Source organism: Hoplias malabaricus, chromosome 3, assembly GCF_029633855.1.
Source record: "Hoplias malabaricus isolate fHopMal1 chromosome 3, fHopMal1.hap1, whole genome shotgun sequence".
Lineage (NCBI taxonomy): Eukaryota > Metazoa > Chordata > Actinopteri > Characiformes > Erythrinidae > Hoplias > Hoplias malabaricus.
In genome coordinates this window covers 55805161-55824318 of record NC_089802.1, presented here as the reverse complement: position 1 = coordinate 55824318, position 19158 = coordinate 55805161, and the positions used below count along the sequence as shown (strand labels likewise).

General features: G+C 37.4%; 1 protein-coding gene across 2 annotated transcripts; it reads right to left on the bottom strand.

Annotated features, from left to right (window-relative positions):
- Nucleotides 1-11040: 11040 nt before the first annotated feature.
- cfap144 (cilia and flagella associated protein 144) lies at nucleotides 11041-15294 on the bottom strand. Of its 2 annotated transcripts, XM_066666236.1 has the most exons (5): nucleotides 15045-15294; nucleotides 14258-14317; nucleotides 12752-12855; nucleotides 11596-11670; nucleotides 11041-11461 (listed from the first exon to the last, which is right to left on the bottom strand). In XM_066666236.1, exons 1-5 carry the CDS (start codon nucleotides 15181-15183, stop codon nucleotides 11348-11350), a joined length of 492 nt encoding a protein of 163 aa, XP_066522333.1. In that variant the 5' UTR covers nucleotides 15184-15294; the 3' UTR covers nucleotides 11041-11347. The 2 variants fall into 2 exon arrangements, with proteins under 2 accessions (XP_066522333.1, XP_066522334.1); XM_066666237.1 differs by lacking the exon at nucleotides 11596-11670 and having other exon boundaries at nucleotides 11052-11461.
- Nucleotides 15295-19158: the final 3864 nt, after the last annotated feature.

The following is a 19158-nucleotide window of genomic DNA, read 5'->3' as shown; positions in this document are numbered from 1 at the left end:
CAGTAGATGCTTACCAAGTTAATTTTCCGTCATTTTGACGTATCATTTATGTCATTTTATTAATGTTTCTTTAAAACAATATTTTACTTATAATTTGTGCTGTGTATTTAATATTTCACACCAGAAGTCTGTACTCACAAGATCACATGACAAAGAATGTCATGTACCCATTTTAGATATATAAAATCTAAAACGTCTAAAAAAAAAAAACGTTTAATACATATACCCAGTCATAATCATAGCAAATATGTGAAAGTGTAACACATATACACATTGTGAGATTAAAACAGAATATTACTGCATGTATTGCAAATACATTTACAAACATATTTCTAATAATGTCCACACCTGTGTTAAATACAGTTACATAGATCAGATTTGCTACAGGTGTTTTTACATCACCTGTGAATGGTTTTAATATTATGGTTTATCTGTTTATAACATACTAAATAAATGAAACTCTCTCTTTGTTTCTTACTCGCTTACACACACACAATATTCATCATCTTTCAATGCCTTCCTCCTCCACCACATCTCTCCAGGCAATCCATGAGTTCCCTTGAAAACATAACGGCATTTAATTCACCAGACGTTATATAATATTGTAAGTTTATTACATATAATAATTTTTTTCCAGAAGGGACTAAATGGTGTCTCTGCTTTTCTGGGGTAAGATAACGATTTAGAAGTGTTTTGATTGGAGAGGCTATGAGCTGCTGATCTTATTTTTATAAAGATGTGGCCGTGTATGATTTACAGATCAGGAGATCTGCCACCTTGGTTTTAAGTGAGGCATTTGAGAAGTTTACTATGAATGGCAAACAATAAATAAAATAGTGATAGCAAAACCATACAATGTTTAGGATTATGTTAATGGAAATGCTGTAAATAAGAACTGGATCCAAACTTTAAGCAAAAGTTTAAAAAAAAGTTGCAACCTCAACCAAAATTCAACACACTGCTTAAAGTGTCTACAAATTCAAGTCACATTTAAACTTTATGTTGATGTCATATTCACAATTAAAATGTCACATAAAATTTTAATGGGGAAAATTGCTTGTATTTGGGTTATGTTCCTATACGGAAAAAATATTGACATATATTTTACAGTAAAGTAAATATAGGCCAAATATATGGTAATATATTTACATCTGTATCTAAATATATTATTTATATTGAAATATATTCTAAAATATATGCAAAATCTATGCTAACATATGAAAGTAGTTTTAAAGATTCAGAGTTCAGTACTTGATGTCATACAGACTGAAATGAGATATTCACAGAACAAATCATATATGTATAATTTGTTTCATTCACATGTGTAATTTAATAATATATGCAATTAAATGACAAAAAATTCAGTCATTCAAGTTGTTAAGTTAAAAAACCTCCAGATTATTTTAATCAAAACAAAATGTGAATACTACATGTCACTGTGCAAACAAATATATATGCTTAAAAAAATGTTTTTAATGTAAATTTTTAGGTGTCTGCCTGATGACCCCTGTGAAGAGCTAGTGATACAGTGGCTGGTTTGGGCACTCATGGGAAGGGCTCAATGAGTAACCGTAGTTGTTAAGGAGAGCTGGTTGCAACCTTAGTGTTGAGGTGTAGGACGCAACAGGATTTTTGGTGGCTGCAGGTAGGAAGAGTGTGGTGGGCCCTATGTGAAGCTCTAATGGATTGGCATAGGATATTTTACATCTTATCTTGTGTATGATTATAATTACCTATCTAGGTTACATAGTGACCGCTGTGAACAGAGCAGATGACAACAGGGGAAAGACCTTGTGGCAGCTTGGAGAGATAGCTGACATAGGGGAATAGACCCATGAGGGGCTGCCATGGTGTGATCAGCCATGTGGATGCAACCAATGAACGCTACAATGAGACATTTAGATTCAATACCCAATGATTCAATGATTCTGCAAGAGCAGGGGTGGAAGATGACTCACAGGAGGATTACATGGCGACGGACAAAGAAACGGCTTTGACTATGAGAAAGGAGATAAACATGGATGGAAGTGGGTTGGTAGAAAATGGAAAGAGGTTGCAGATTTGTGGGTGTGGGATGGGAAAAGGTGACATCAGTAAAATGACTGAGGATCCATCAAGGAAAGAGAAGGTGCTTGGACAAGGGAGTACAGGGGTCCCGCATTGAAGAATACTTGTTACGGGGTTGTTCAAATCACTCGGCTATGGTTACTCACCACAGTTCACAGGATATGAATGCCTCTGCTACTACTGAGGAGAACACCAGCACAAATATACAGGGAGGTGTTAGCCAGAGGGATGGTGGAGAGCAGGATAGGGTAAAACAAGGGGCAAAAGTGAAAGGAATTGGACAGAGAATAAAGGTAAAATGGCCAGCTGCAGTAGATAAGGTAGGTTGGAAGTGTACAAATGATGATTTGAATGGTATATTGACTGGTTTGAAGGGGACAGCAGAGAAGAAATTGAATAGTTCATGATAGCTATTTACAAATAGCATTAAGGTACTACAGAAAGAGCTTAAAAGGTAGGCTGGCAGTGTTAAGAAGAGCAGAGAACTTGAGGAAAAGGAGAAAAAAGAAGGAATATGCAAGGGCAGCATTCTTTAGGAATCCATTTAATTTTGTGAAGACTTTATTTGGTAAGGATACATCTGGGAGTTTAAAAATTAGAAAGAGGGAATTAGAGGAGCATTTCAATGGTGTGTATACAGATAAAGATGAGGCAAAGGAGCTAGAGGTGCCACGGGATATTCCACCATTAGGTGAAATTGAGCGGCAAATGGAGGTTAGCCCACCAAAATGGAGTGAGGTTCAAGATGTGGTGCATCATGCAAAGGCAGGTTCTGCTCCAGCATTCTTCATCATGAAGGTGGAGATTTTTCCCAGTTAAAAAAATGAAATTACAGTAACATTTGTAGGGAAAGTATTACTTACCACATCAGTGCTCCAAATTATTGTTTAACTATGAAATATTTTACTACACTGACGCAGCAGGTAGTGTCACAGTCACACAGCTCCAGGGACCTGTAGGTTGTGGGTTCGAGTCCTGCTCCGGGTGACTGTGGGGAGTTTGGTGTGTTCTCTCCGTGTCCACGTGGGTTTCCTCCAGGTGCTCCAGTTTCCTCCCACAGCCCAAAAACATGTTGGTAGGTGGATTGGTGACTCAAAAGTGTCCATATGTGTGAGTATGTGTTGCTTTGTGAAGGAGTGGCACCTCCTCCAGGGTGTGTTCCTGCCATGAGCCCAGTGATTCCGGGTAGGCTCCAGACCCACCATGACCCTGAACTGCATAAGTGGTTACAGACAATGGATGAATGATTATCACCGTTATTTGATATGATTGCAAATACTTTCAAGTGCTCCTCAATTCAGAACCAGAAATCACACCACATCCAACTCCAACCACAAGGGAAGTTATAGTTAGGGTTAGATTTATGTAAAAGTTTTATTTCAGACTGAAAGCAGTCAGTTTTTTTATAATGCAATGAAAACATAATGATGGTAGATGAACTATGGACTACGGTAGTTCTACTAGTAGTTGAAATAGACAGTAGGTCTAGTGGCGTTGGAGGGTGTAAGGGAAGAACACTGTTTCCTGTGATTTGTGTTAATCCTTGTACTATGGTAGCTAGTTTAAGTATTCATGTCATGTGTGTGTGGCTTGGGAAAACGGGGTGAGTTTGGTGCCTTTGTGTTTTTAGGGTTCAAGCATGAAATGTGTAGAACAAGTGCTTACTCATGCCGTGTAAGGTTACTCTTTTTTTCACCCAATTGCATAAGATTTCATTTTACTGTCTGGTTAATTTATGGTGTGAAACCAGTTATAGGCCTTGGATGACTGATATTTCTCCCCTCTGAGTGTGTTATTACAACTCTGCTCTCTCACTTTTAAGTAAGCTTTTAAACTGAGCTTTTAAGCTTTTTTTCTTAAAATGAATAGGGAGAAAACAGACAGTACAAATTGGGATTTGATGCCCACAACAGTAGAACTAATATTGCAGCTGCACTGAGGATGACTGATTCAACAACATGAGTGAGTAATTTTGTAATGTATTACATTGCCTGAGTGTAAGCTCCTAGAGTTTTCTATTTTCTCTGACTTATTTCATCCTCGCAGTCTCTCGCTTGCTCTGTCTCTCTCTTATACATTCAAAACCACACTGATCAATAAAGAGTCTAGTCTGATAGACTAGTAGGACAAAGCAATCAGGCAATTATCCACTTTAACAAGCTTGACGTTTTCACTGAAGTAAATTCTTTTAATTTCTCCTGTGAAAAAATGTACATGTAAAATGCGCTTGAGCCTGAGTTTGCATTCACTTTCCATCATAAGCACTTCCTCCCTGGCCTTCAGGTCCACAATGGACTGATTCTAATAATGATTAACATTAAAAACAACATGACAGCCAATGTGTCAGCCCAATTAATCTTGGCAATATGACTTTTAAATTCTGCCATTCTAGTACTTTTTAGCATCTATACCTTTTCCTCAAGTTCAGACTTCACTAGGAGTTTCTCCACAGCATAACAAAACTCCACAGTCCTTTTTCGTCCTCAGTTCTTCAAAATGAACAGGCATCCGTCTTCTGAAATTGTCAGCAGGTGTTGCTCATCATTTAAGAGCAATGAGAAAATGATCTTTTAAGGGGATGTGTCTCTAGCTGGCTCTAGTATTCCAGTTCTCTAACTGAAAGCAGTACTGAATCCACTATATTCACAGCAACAAGCTACAATCTATTCTATTTCAAAACCTTTATAATGTATATAAGCAAGTACTATTTTCAACAGCCAAACAGATCAGTCTAGTGTAGAGAAAGACATCATAAGCAGTAACACTGAAATATTTTGTGGCTTTGCAACCCTAATGCACAGATATGATTTAGACAAAAGGTACTCAGTTTGACTGTGATGGTCCTGATGGAGATGTAAACTAAATAGATTATCCCACCTGAGCAAGAAACAGTGGTGTATATCACATCACCTGAAGATAACTCATGCATGACCAGTGAACATGGTGCATAGCAATAACAGGTATGGCATGTCGACAAAATCAGTAAAATCAGTCATTTTTTCCCCTTATGGCAAGTCATGTTTAAAATAGATTTAAGTGATGTAGTACAGTACAGCAGTCCTATTCCTCTTCATATGAGTTGTTCTTTACAGGACATATAGAAAGAATGATAATGATCAGTTTTTATAAAGATTTGTTGCTTTCTGGGAATTAAAATGACTGCTGCTTTAAAAGACTGTTAGTCCATACAGTGAATCAGGCATACATGGGTTGGGCATTTAAATATTCATTACAATCATTTAAACTTGCTTGATAAAAATGATTGATATAGTGCATAGACGTTCTGGCATTTAATGAAAATAACTTGTATCTGTCCAGTTTTCTTGCAGTCTGTGGTTGTCTCCCGAAAAATAAATAGTTATAATAAAGGTAAAAAATTGTGAGGTGCAATGGCTGTAACTCAACCACACTGCAGAACCAACAAAACAAACAATGCTGCAACTTCGTAACCACATACAAGTAAGCAATTAGAATATAAATGTACCCCTGTCACATACAGCAGCTACTGAGACTGTAATAGTGTAATAGCTCAGTATATTTATACGTCTCTCTGTGCTATTCACTGGCTTTGGACGTCACACTCGTGTGCAGACAGTCATCTAGCACCTGTGCCAACAACATACTCCATGAATACCCAGACATAGCAAAGAATTTTCTGCATTGAGGACTGCTTGAGGACACCATGGAGGAACTTACATCTTCCATGTTCACTCACAGAAATTTGTGTGCTGTTTCCATGTTTGAAGCTTACCTGCAAGCACAAATATGCTAAGGAAATGGTCTTTTCATCCATATTGCCATGTCCAGTGTAATGTAGGATTCACACATATTTTTCATCACAAATCTCAATGATCAGTAATGTGTAATATGATAAAATAAATGAAACCTAAATCTAAGTGCTTTTTATTCATTACCATGACCCACAAACACTGTAGTCCCTACAGGGTTACACAATGCACACATTTGAATATTGATTTGAAGTGAGAACACAAAGCTGAAAAAATGTTTTAAGGATGCACAACACCACACATTGTTTTGGGGTTCATAATTAAGTTCTCTTCTGGTTCTCTTATTTTTGAACTGGTGGAAATTTTGTTTGGTATCACAGACAGCTGCTTTACATATACAAAGTTGTTCCACTAGTTAGCAAGCAGGGGGTTGTGATCATTAAACCCTGAATTAACATCTGATGTTTTGCAGTTTTTGGCACATTAAGCTTTTCAGCATCAACTTGTTTGTCTCAGTGCACTTAATTCATTTTGGAGGAACACATTCCCGGTAAAGTGCTTGTTCTCAAAAGCAAGGAGACAAAGGTAGGATACCCTCCTCCAAAATGTACACAGTGCAATTTCTACAGTGCTGAACCCCAACTAGATTCTCTCCATTACAGGTCAATGAATCATCACAATGATTTTGAAGCTGTAAATTTAAGGTTAATCAAAGGTGAGGCAAAAATGTAACAACAAAAAAAATGTAATGTCCACACAATATGTATTTTCATGTACATTAAAAAAAATTGTCCAAGTCCAGTTTATAGAAGTAATTGCCTAAGCTCTGTGACTTTCCACTGATCTGTGTGATGGTCTACTGTCCATGGTCCATGTTTTAAACAAAACAGCTCTCTGACATAATAAATACATATAATCCAGAAGAAAATGTGCAACACATATTATTCCTATGTTAAGTAAAGGGTACACTCCAGCTGAATGATCTATAAAATTAGGGTGACCAGATCTGAGATGGTGAAAAAGAGGACACATCTCGGGGTGGGGGTGTGATGAGCTCTCGCACGTCACTGCAGTTGTATGCTTAGCTGAACCTATGTGTGCTTTTAGGTCCTTTACTTAGGACCTTTATTTGCTACACGTGGGAAAACATGGGAATTTCTTTTTTAATTCATCTGAGAACTTACATTTACGTTTCGGCATAGCTACTCGAGATGAGGGTAGGTACATGAGCTTTGCCTGACGTGAACAAGGACTACTGACGTGGAGACTGACCAATTAAATGTTTACAGAGAAGGTTATCGACCAATAACGGTAGCTCTACAGTCAGACCGTCCAATCAGAAGATTTTAGGGTACTTCACCACTCCCCCTTCTTTGTGAACAAAACGCTTCTTGAAGTTCTATGTAAGCTCTAGAAAAACAAAATCCCGGACGTTTGTGAAATTCCGCCCGGACATTTTTAAGTCTAAAAAAGAGGACATGTCCAGGTAAAAGGACGTCTGGTCACCCTAATAAAAATCCATTGGTTCTTAAAGTGCAGTCTCTCAGCAACACATATGCATGTTTCACAACAGTGGTATTCAGTGTGTCCTCATACATTTCGAATTTTAGGATTCTCAAGCTGGAGCATCACAAACAAAGGCTAAGATGCTCAAATGGATTCCTTTTCCATTCACAGTGCTTTCTCTGGAATTCTGTGTATTAAACTAAAACGTTTTTAGAAATTCTTGAGGGTTAGATTTAGATCGGCCATAAAAAACTTTGACTATAAATGGTTCAAAGATGATTGGTTTTGCTAAACATGGCCATAGAAACACAAATGGAGAACATTCCTGTTTTCTTCCCTACTTATTTATAATATAGTGTGCATTGAAAAACCTACTCCTCTTTGGTTACAGCTGGGAGTGAACTTTGCTGGTTCGCAAACCAATTTATGTTAGTGGACATAAGCAGAAGGTGTTCCAAACAGGAACCGAACCAGTTCCAAATGGGTGGAAAAGCAATATTGGCGATGCAATTAAATTACGCAAATTTGTATTAAATTCCAAATTTGTTCAGTGCTTTCTTGTTGCATAATAGTTTTTAAGGTATGTAAGAATCACAGATCATAGGACAAATTTCAACCAGTATACACTAATGGAATATCTAAATGAATAATAAACCTTGTAAATAACCCCATGGGGAAGATTACATCAATGTATAGGTCCTAAATGTTACAGTGCCCATCACCCCTCGATGTGGATATCTGCACAAGTACTCAAATAAGGGTAAGCTGAAAAATCATTTTCTGCATTATTCAGTCAACCACTACAGATTACTCTTGAGGGTTTTATTTTTTTGTCTGATTTTATCAATTATTTAAAATGTTTTTGAAAAGAAAATTTGACCTTCAGTTCGAGTATTTCTCTCTCTCCTTTTATAGAGATAGAAGCCTTGTCTTGAATGACCGACCAGGAACAACTAACTGGCAGTGTTGCTCAATTGGCTGCAGAGTAAAATAATATAAATAGTAATAATATTTTATTCTTATATAGGGCCTTTTAAAGCCCAAAGACGCTTACAATCAATAGTAAAGAAAGGCAAGTTTATTTATAGAGCACCTTTCATACAAAAGCAATTCAAAGTGCTTTACAGAAGAAACAGTTAAATTAAAAGCATAGAAAAGACTTGCCTATAAGAACTGATTGCATTCTGTAGACATTTAAATAGACTGACATGGGGATTCACCAACCACAGCTTAAAAGCTTAAAACTTTTTTCAGCAAAGCCTCTTGCCTCTTATTTTGGATTCTTCATGACATTGGGTTTTTATTTTCATGGCGCATTAATTTGGGTACAGTTCCCAAAAATCCATTGCTGACATCTGAAGAACAATACAACACAAAAAACTACTAACTAGCTGTCATTGATTCGATCATTGTCTGTATCCGCTTATCCAGTTCATGTGAATTATCCAGTGATGCCTGCTATCAATGGCAATTGCCGTGACGGTGCATAACCATAGTGGCCTTAAAAGTAAAATGACACCCAAGACAGCAAATGCCTTTATTTCAGAGGGGTATACTCTTGCAGATGCGTTTCTGCAAAAACAAAATAAGTCTTTGTGATTGTGATATACTGTTTAATACACACCAAAAAGTGCTTGGGAGAGACCTTGGAAATATCTCACAAGACACAATATACATACCAAGATTATGGACTTCGGCCACAACACTAAATGTTTTACAAGAATCGAGTGGACCCTTATCATTAGGTCGTTTACTCCTGTGACCATCTGTACTATTGCTATTTTTTTTTTACAGATTGTAATTAGTTACATAACTTGCAGTTTTACTGGAACCTTCAGTACTAACAAAGATGTTAGAGATTTCTGTTTAACCTTGGCCTTTGTATTGCCAAAATATTCGCTTGCATGCATATGAACTTGAGAAAATGTGAATGTGTGAGTAAGTCAATGGGTGAGAGTGAGAGAGTGAATGTTAGTGAGTCAATTACGTAACATAAATATTGATATTTCTGATTTTATAAAGGAGACTGAATCTGGAATAAACTGCTGCCATTTCTGGTTTAAATTGTATCACATTAATTCCAGATGTGTAGATAATGCTCTGCTCCAGGTAGCAGACATTTTAGCTGCGGTTCTGCGCGGGCTGGTGTGACCCCCTACCGCTATTGCTGACACAGATCGGTGCACTTAACAACAAATCCATCAATATCCAGGGAGGTGTACAATTACAAGAAGCTCTGGACAAGATTAACATTGTGCTTAGGACCTCGCTAGTCCAAACTGAAATCATTAAGACCTTATTGTATTCCCTGGATTTTCTGTAAAGCCCATTTTCTTGCCATATACATCACATTTGACTAGATCAGGTATTTTTTTGGCGAGTGAGAAACCGTGGAGTTACTGAAAGTATGACTGTTTCTGCTTTAGTGTTTGTTCTTTGTTTTGCAAAGGCCATGAAAATGGTTTGAACAGAACATTCTGGTTCAATTTCTTGATTATAATGTTCCAAACAGCTGAACCCTAACAATGCCCAGTGTACATTGGTTCACTTCCTCTGGTAACCTCTGTATATGATGTATACGATGCAATGTTATGAGTGTTTTCCAAATGTTTTTGTGAAATTAGTGAGTCATTTTAAGGAAAAAGGAACAATCAAGCAGATACACCAGCAGAATATTTATTCATTCATTCATTCATTATCTGTAAACGCTTATCCAGTTCAGGGTCACGGTGGGTCCAGAGCCTACTTGGAATCATTGGGCATAATCATTGGGACACACTGGAGGGGGAGCCAGTCCTTTACAGGGCAACACAGACACTTTTGAGTCACCAATCCAGCTACCAACGTGTTTTTGGTCTGTGGGAGCACTCGGGAAACCAGAGGACAAAACACACCAGAGAGGGAATTGAACCCACAACCTTCAGGTCCCTAGAGCTGTGTGACTGTGACACTACCTGCTGCGCCACAGTGCCACCGCCAGCAGAATGAATATGCACGGACTCTAATGTTTAGAAACTCTAATGTTTAGTAAGGTCAGATTCAATAGCTTTGGATGATGCACTATTACCCCAGGGGATGCAGATTTACTTGTCCCATTGCTGGCTCAGTCACCTAGCTAATGCTTTATATTGAGCACATGGTGACCTTAAGCTCACATGCAGCTGCCCCAGTGTCCCATCCTATTACATGATTTTCTATGGAGAATGCAGTGTATAGGGTGGCATGGTAGCTCAACAGGTAGTGTTGCAGTCACACAGCTCAATGAACCTGGAGTTGACTGACTGTGAGGAATCTGATGCATTCTCCCTGTTCACGTGGGTTTTCTCTGGGTGGTCGGGTTTCCTCCCAAAGTCCTAAAATACACGTTGGTAAGTGGACTGGCTTAGTTGCGAATGTGTAAGTGTGTGTGTGAGTGTGACTGTAATAGACTGGTGCGCTGTCAAAGGTGTGTTCCTGCCCTGTGCCCAGTTATTCCAGGTAAGCCCCAGATCCACCCAGAACTGGATAAGCGGCTACAATGAATACAGTGTGTGCATAATTGGGCAACTTTCAATTTGACCATTTGAAAATATAAATATAAAATTATAAATATGTAAACACAGACTAAAACTATATTTTCATATGAATTTGCTTTGCCCATCCCATAATACACCTGACAACTACATCTAAAAAGTTTATAATCAGAATTAGAATAAAATGAAAACCGGTTTGGATTTTCACTTTTAGCTGTAGTTGTGACTGAGCACAATGGAACTTGCTTAAAAATGAATAAGTCAGTGTTTCATTAGCTGTTTGTCTTAATGTTTTTTGGGATTTTGTTTGTTAAAGAGCACATTTAGAAACAATTTATCACATAACTTTTATTCACCTGATTCCATGTGATATGTCAAAATGCCCAAGATGTCTAGAAAAGTCCAAGAGAGCAATTGTTTATCATGTGGTACTATGATTTTAATAAAGTCTATAGAAACTATTAGACAATCTCTTTTTATTCCATGTTTGAGGGAGCAGCATTTTGAGGCAGTTAGGGATTAAAACTGTAATTTTCAGCCAAGGTTCTGTGTTTGTTCCTTCAGACGCCAGGCAGCATCCATATATTTGGTAATTTCTGAATTTTGGCGTGGAAAGTTCAGCCTTCTGTCTGAGCGATCTGAAACAATCTAAAGCAAAAGAGAAAGATTTACAAGCTTAGCTGCATGAAATGAAATCTAGAGAGAAACTTTAAAACATGCCACAGCACCAGACAATGTAATGCACAAGTCCATGTTACTACAGTACAGAAAATTATTTATACCTGCTCATACAAACTTTCTTCTGAAATGAAGGTTATTGATATGCATTTTCCCCTTTTGCTGGAATAGCATCTAGTCTGAGAAACATTAGATGTTGAAATATTGTAAGTATTTGATATCACTGAGCATGGAGAAAATTACTGATGTGATGTATAGATGTTGGACTAACATCCCAACTCTATACATCTATACAGCAACTCTATACAAGCTCAATCCCAACTCAGCTTAATGGTATTAAATGGTGCTCCATTTCAAAGACTGCAGTTCTATGGCTTCAGTGCCTGATGCTGGGGAAGTTTATACCCCTCTAGTGGACACCTGACATCAAACATAGTGACTTCAAGATAATGTACAGTTGCTCCAGCAAGGTGTGTACATGTTTGAACACTGAGAAAGTGACAGAAATCTTTATTTACAAGAGGTCTAGAAACGTTTGGTCATATAGTGACTTTGTAATTATTGGAACATAAATCCTGACACATTGAACTTTAAATTTATATATATAGGTGCTGGTCATAAAATTAGAATATCATGAAAAAGTTTTTTTAGTAATTCCATTCAAAAAGTGAAACTTATACTGAGTATATATTATACTTATTCATTACACACAGACAGATATATTTCAAGTGTTTATTTCTTTTAATTTGGTGATTATAACTGACAACTAATGAAAACCCCAAATTCAGAATCTCAGAAAATTTGAATATTGTGAAAAGGTTCAGTATTAACTTAATTAACTCAAAACACCTGCACAGGCCTTTAAATTGTCTTGCAGTCTGGCCAGACAGTTGACCAAAAGATGACCATTGACTCCTTACACAAGCAGGGCAAGACACAAAAGGTCATTTGTACACAAAAGGATATATATATATCTTTTGCCATGAGAGAGAGAGAGAGAGAGAGAGAGGGAGGGAGGGAGGGAGAGAGAGAGATTTTGTATGTCCTGCTTTAAAAAACTAGTTTTAACTGTAAATGAAAAGAAAACTTAAATTCAGTTACTGCTATGATCCCCAGTGTCCTTTAGCAACTTGGCCTTAACAACTTTGTTAATTAAACAACAAATTATCCACATGTATCATATTTAGATATGATTATTTTTTTTAATATTAAGGATATCTGGGTTGATTAAAGTCACTTCATTTTTACTACCAGCATTACCAGAGGAGTGGATATCCATCCAATTTCTTGAGACTCCGTCATGGGATGAGTGTACTTCTTTGTCGGTTCTATACGAGCTCCGTGAATGATGTTTAGGAAGGTAGCTAACGAAATAAAGGATTTATACAAATTATTGTACTAAATGAACTGGGACAGTGTCTAAACAACATTTAATTTACAGTTGAAGTAACTAAGTGATATACAATGTATGTATTTAACTTCCAGAAATCATAAAGCAGTGAACTGAGGCAGGCTTGCAACTCTGTAAACTCAAGACCATGAGCACCAGTGGCACTGTACACAAAAAGAGGCTAACCTTCATTTCTAATCTTATGAAAATACTTTGGAACATCAAATATGAGCCCATAAGACATTTAACTTACTAATTGTTTACCAAGGAAGACTGTTACCATTCATTATTTAATGAAGGAGCCATTTGTAATATATATATTGTACTTAATCATAAAATTACCAGGGTGCGTCATCAGAGAATAAGGAAACATGCTAAGTTGAAGCACGGGCACCTCTGACAGCAGTGCTGCAGCAAGGATACTTTTCTTTAAGGGGTGTCCATTCCAGAGTGGAACTTTCAGCCTGTTTCAGTCAGTGATCCTGCACTCTGTCCAATCACAATAAAGTTTACACACCCCAGGTTGCCGGGTATGACACATTAGCATTACTGGATTTTAAAAACCTCTGCATCCTTTTAAAAATCTCCACAACCCCAGATTTATAAAACATAACATGTTGGCTAATTTTCTCTTGAACATGTAAGAACGTTGTTTTTACGAAAACTATAAAAATGCCTATGTATGGATTAAAGGTGTAAACTCAGTAGTTTGGGCGTTTTAAATGACAAAAGCGAGGCATAGTATCATGATTGAAATGTGTAAACACTGTTTGTGTTTTAAACAAAGCAAGCGACGAATAGAATTATGATTGAAAGGTCTAAACACATATTTGTTTTGTTTTTTAAATGAAGAAAATTAAGATTATTGACAAATTAAGATGTGAAATCGGGGTTGTAGTGTACTTTAAACAAAGAAGTTATGGAATAAGGAATTTTGGAAAATCACATCAGACTCATTTGTATAGGTTCAGTTTCCTTTAGCCTGGCAATCTGTGTGTGCTTAAAATCTGGAGAAGATGGGGCAAAGGGGGACAGACAACTCTCTTCACTTTTTTTTTAATCTATATTGCAATCTGTTACCATTTTAAATGTTTGCTGACCGTGCTACAGTTTATTCCTTTAACTTTACCTTGTTCAGATGCCTTTACTCATTTGAGCTGTAAAATCTAAACAATCTATTTGTGCTAATGAATGCCAATAAACAACAAAACTCAGCTAGAATAATGAATGTCAGTATATTACTATATGACTGGCAAACGTCTTCATTAACATTCACTTAAACGCCTGCACATTTACTGATAAAAACACAGGTAATTTCTTAAAGAAACTGTCAGACATAATTAATTTCATAACAAATTCTTTGGGTTAATACATACGGTCTTCCTCTGCCTGCTCTTGTGTAGTCCTTGCCATGGGATTATCAGCCAAAACATGCACTGAAAAAAAAAAAGAATAGCTTTATAAATCATTACCCATCACTAAACATTAGGAACACTGTCATAAATAAACCATGTTACAAGAAAAAAGAGAAAATACTTTCAACATTCTTCAGTGCTAATTATCAGTGCGTAACTTTGTAATTATTGGACCATTTATCGCTAAATCCTGCGAACCTTCTACATTTCTAAAGAATAGAAATTTTGTATGTCCTGTTTTAACTAAAAAAAAAACCTCAGTTACTGCTATGATTCCCAGTGTCATTTATCAACTTGGCCTAAAGAGGGCAGCGTTTACTAAATAACAAATCATCCATGTCTCTCATATATATATATATATTAGATTTTTATTTCTTTAATAAAAGTTGTGTTAATTATAATCTGTTTTTATATTTCCTGTATCTGCAAAGTCTTCTATCCGTTACAAAACAGAATTTACTTGCAGTAAAATGTCTTCTGGTTCCTGCTCTGTCTGTGAAAGTATACTGCACCGTCTTTCAAAACCTGCCGTTATGAAACGCGATAAAATGAAATGGGTTTATTCAGACGTTCCTGGACTGGACCACATTAGATAAACCGGACCAATACAGCTCCACAAAGAGACATAAAGCATAAAATGAGGGTTTATGGGAAAAGTCTGATCAGTTACATTTAGCATTGAGTCTAGCATGAAAAGTAAACGAGCATTGGTTACAGCTCTACTTAAGTGTTTAAAAGCTGTACTCACGCTTTTTAAAAGGATTAATACTGAACGTAGTGTAAAGCTTCTGGCTTCTCCTTTCTTTCATTATTGTCTCCACGTGAATGGCAGTTTGGTGAACAACATCCACTGGCTCTTTTTCTTTGGCTTTACCTGCTGCCGCCATTGTTATGCAGGCAATAGTTACAGTACTGCTCTGGTAAATTTCAGGCTTATATAGGCATATCTGACTCGTGTGGACGTGTAGAAAAACAAACTGCGGTGGACTCTCGTCTGTTGTCTAGCAACCGTTAAACACACGAGGGGCTCGGGCTACTTCTGGTGTCCAGATGGGGGCGCGCGAGCTTTACATTTTAAAATGTTTTCTACAGTCTCTGGTTTGTGTAAATATCTACCAAATATCTACACAAATTTCCTTACTCTTTGTGCTAAGTTTATATGCATAAGCCTCTGTTCCAAACATAATGCCCACTGAAGAATTATCTGTCATTGCGTTGTTGTGTCACATTCAAAAGCTGAATCATGAACATGGTCATGGAAAACAGTTGCATTGACTCCTTGGATCAGTTCCTAGTTAAAAGATCACTACAGACAAAATGAAAAATGCATCAGTAAATTTATTATACATATACGCATAATTCAATAGTGCCTTTGGCAAATATTTTCTAGAGACACCATGAATTGTCTTATATGCTGAGTTCTAACATACAAGATATACATGCACAGAACAGGTGAATGGAAAAAATGCATTGTGCACCATTAATCCTGTACTATAAAATGTCTTTTAGAACAAATAAAAAATCTAAAAGCAATGTATTGATTCCTTCTTTAAAACTTAAACTTAAACCTAACTTAAAAATAAGTTACGATGTAAAATTTCAGGATTATGCGGTTCACAGAAAAGAGATGTTTGGTTCTGAATGTAAGAAGACTTGAGGATAGTTATGGGTTTTAAGAGTGGAACCAAATAACAGCATTATTCAGTGATATCACACTTGCAATTTGTGTGAAAGGTTTCATAAGAATCAAATATTTTGATTCTACGAGGAATAAGCTTTACACTGAAATTTATGACATTATATATGTGTATGTAAGTAAGACAAAGTTGTTTTTATACATGACATTTGAAATCAGCCTTCAGGAGACTGTGAGAATATATTCAACGAGCTGGATGTGGAACCCCCAGTGAGCCTGTGACAAGCAGTCATCCATAACCACAATCTGAGCCCAAACAGACACACTTGACACAATATTGACCTATTGTCTGCACAACATGATGATTCACCATCTCAGACGCAAGAGAGCTGTGCATCTGTCTGTGTATGTGTGTGTATGTATTCAGATAAATGCCCGTTATCATATATACAAGGCTTGCCCACTTTGTGGGTGATTCCACCATTGTGCCATTCCCCCAAACACAGCTGTTGAGGGGCGACTGAGAAATCTCTATCTAGCAGATAAACAGTCACACACTGATGGCCAAGATAATACTGAATGCACTCACAAGGGCTGGGGCCCGGCACCGACGCCACCTAGTCATGGGAAAGTGTCCCTGGGCATGTGCGTTTTCTCCACTCTTTCAGCCTAATCTATCAGCACTGTCTATGTCTTATCCATAATGAGAAAGGCACAGTAACTATAGCTTAAAACAGAGGGCACAATGTGATGGGCCTATCACACTGGTCATGCTTAGTCTAGTCAAAATCTCTGTGTTTTGTCTTTCCTCTGAATTTTGGGTGTTCTCAGTAGACTGTGATTAGAATGCAGAAGGCGAGCTTTGGCAGGCTATTCTCAATTTGACTTTGTTCCCAAATGGCCAATTAACCACTCTCAGCAACATGTGGTCTTATCTGTGGGGATAGTGGGATTTACTCATAATGGTTTTGCCAAAAATAAATAAATAAATAATTAAATAGATAAATAAATAATAAAAAAGAAAGAAAAGAGAGAAAAATGCCAAAAAATTATTTGATAGAATGACCACTTTTGATTCACCAAAGAACCTTTCTGTTGGGTGAACGGGTAAACAACTTAAGTGAATGTATCTGTAGAGAATGGGGCGGCATGGTGGTGCAGCAGGTAGTGTCGTAGTCACACAGCTCCAGTGACCTGGAGGTTGTAGGTTTAAGTCCCACTCCGGGTGATTGTCTGTGAAGAGTTTGGTTCTCCCTGTGTCAGCATGGGTTTCCTCTGGGTGGTCCAGTTTTCTCCCTCGGTCCAAAAACACACATTGGTAGGTAGATTGGCGACTCAAAAGTGTCTGTAGGTGTGTGTGTGAGTGAATGTGGGAGTGTGTCACCCTGTGAAGGACTGGTGCCCCCTCCAGGGTGTGCTACCACCTTGCGCCCAATGATTCCGTGTAGGCTCCGGACCCACCGCAACCCTGAACTGGATAAGCAGTTACAGACAATAAATGAATGAATGAATGATCTGTAGAGAATGAAGACTAGGTCTCCAATATCTTCATTCCAGCAAAGAAATAAGCGTTTGTTAAATACAAAATTCTCTGCTTTCTACACCCTTCATTCAGCAATTCTTCCGTACATTACCTAATCTTCTACATGCCAAAGTGTAGACTGTGCCACTAGAGGACAGTATCCAGCACAGATCACCTCAAAAAAACTACACCTCATCCTAGAATGTAACCTCCAATGTATCATTATATAAGTACGGAAGACTCATCTTTACTATGCTTTTTGCTTCAAATATATGACAAGATGATGACTTCACTGGTACATTACAGAACATGATTAGCAAAATGCCTGTGTGGGCAATGAAGCGACATGCCCTTATGGCCCAAGTGATCAGCCTGTGCCCCCCAGACGCCCCTTCCATTAGTGTAGCTCTGCTGAAACCAGGAATGAAACATGAGCTCTTCTTTTTGTAATTTATCACCATTCTCTCTGACACAGTAAAATCCAGTGCTAGAATTATGAAAAGGTGTAATTTCATTTTTCGCCACATTCCAGTCACCTAGTGTTGTGTCTATACATATTCATTGCTGTCTTCATGGGCTTTTGCTTTTTTGTTCTAATCTCACTCAAAAAGCGACTATGTTTTGCATTGTTCATTAAATCCATGGCACTATTCCTCACCCTCAGGTTTAAAAAGTCACGCTAATTGTGTTTATTATACCCCTATGTAGCCCTGAAGCTACACATTAGGCAGTGAGAGATAGGGTCACTGGGAGTGTGGTTATTGTCCTATAAAAGGTTTCATTTTCAATAATGGTGAGTTTTGAGGCATGTCAAACCTTTAATTTGTTTAGTGGAGTATTAGCCAAATGGATTTGCATTCAGTGCAGTGCCTCAGGCAAAATGGAGTTGATTCTCATTTTATGCACTACTCTGGCAAGACTGTTAACCTGAGGACTATACACTACATGACTGATGCAACAAGAGGCAATCTCTTTTTAAACCGTTTCACATCATTTTTATGTGTAGATTTCCATCAGGCTGTTATCACTCTCAGCTGCTGAGAGAAAACTTATAGCTACAATATCAAAGGCACTTTTCTTGGGTTCTCATTCATTTTCTTATGTTCACATGAAATGTGAAGTGTTCTCTGTTACTGAGACATGAGCTTGTATTAAACCATGAAGATTGGACTCTTCATATTCTAAGGAAATATTCCAAGGAAGAAGTAATACCTGTCTGGGTTAGCTGCAGTTGTGGTAATTGGAAGAACGTAAGTCGTTCAGTGTTTAGTAAATTCTAACATTGTGTGTATACTGTACAAATTTCAACAATGGCGCTAAAGCTGATCAAATAAATAACCTGTCAGCTGAATGGAATCCTGTGCTATATTGGGTTTAATAATCCAGCCTAATTAGATTTCTGTAATTCTGTGATATTATACCAAAGTGAATGCTTTAGTTTGATGTGCTGCCTTTTGGAAACACTTCTGTAAAATGATCACTTTCCATTATTAGTTTGACATTTGTGAAAGTATGTTTGCATCCATGCAATGCCTTACTTTGCCACTATTCTTCATGGATGAGCGTTTATCTGATTGGCTTAAATCCCTAACTGGGTCTTACAAACGTATCAGATGTCAACTCTCTAAGTCTAACTTTATCATCTAAACCTAGAAAATACTCACAAAGGTTTTGTACATGTCTGAAAACTGCAATGCAAGGATT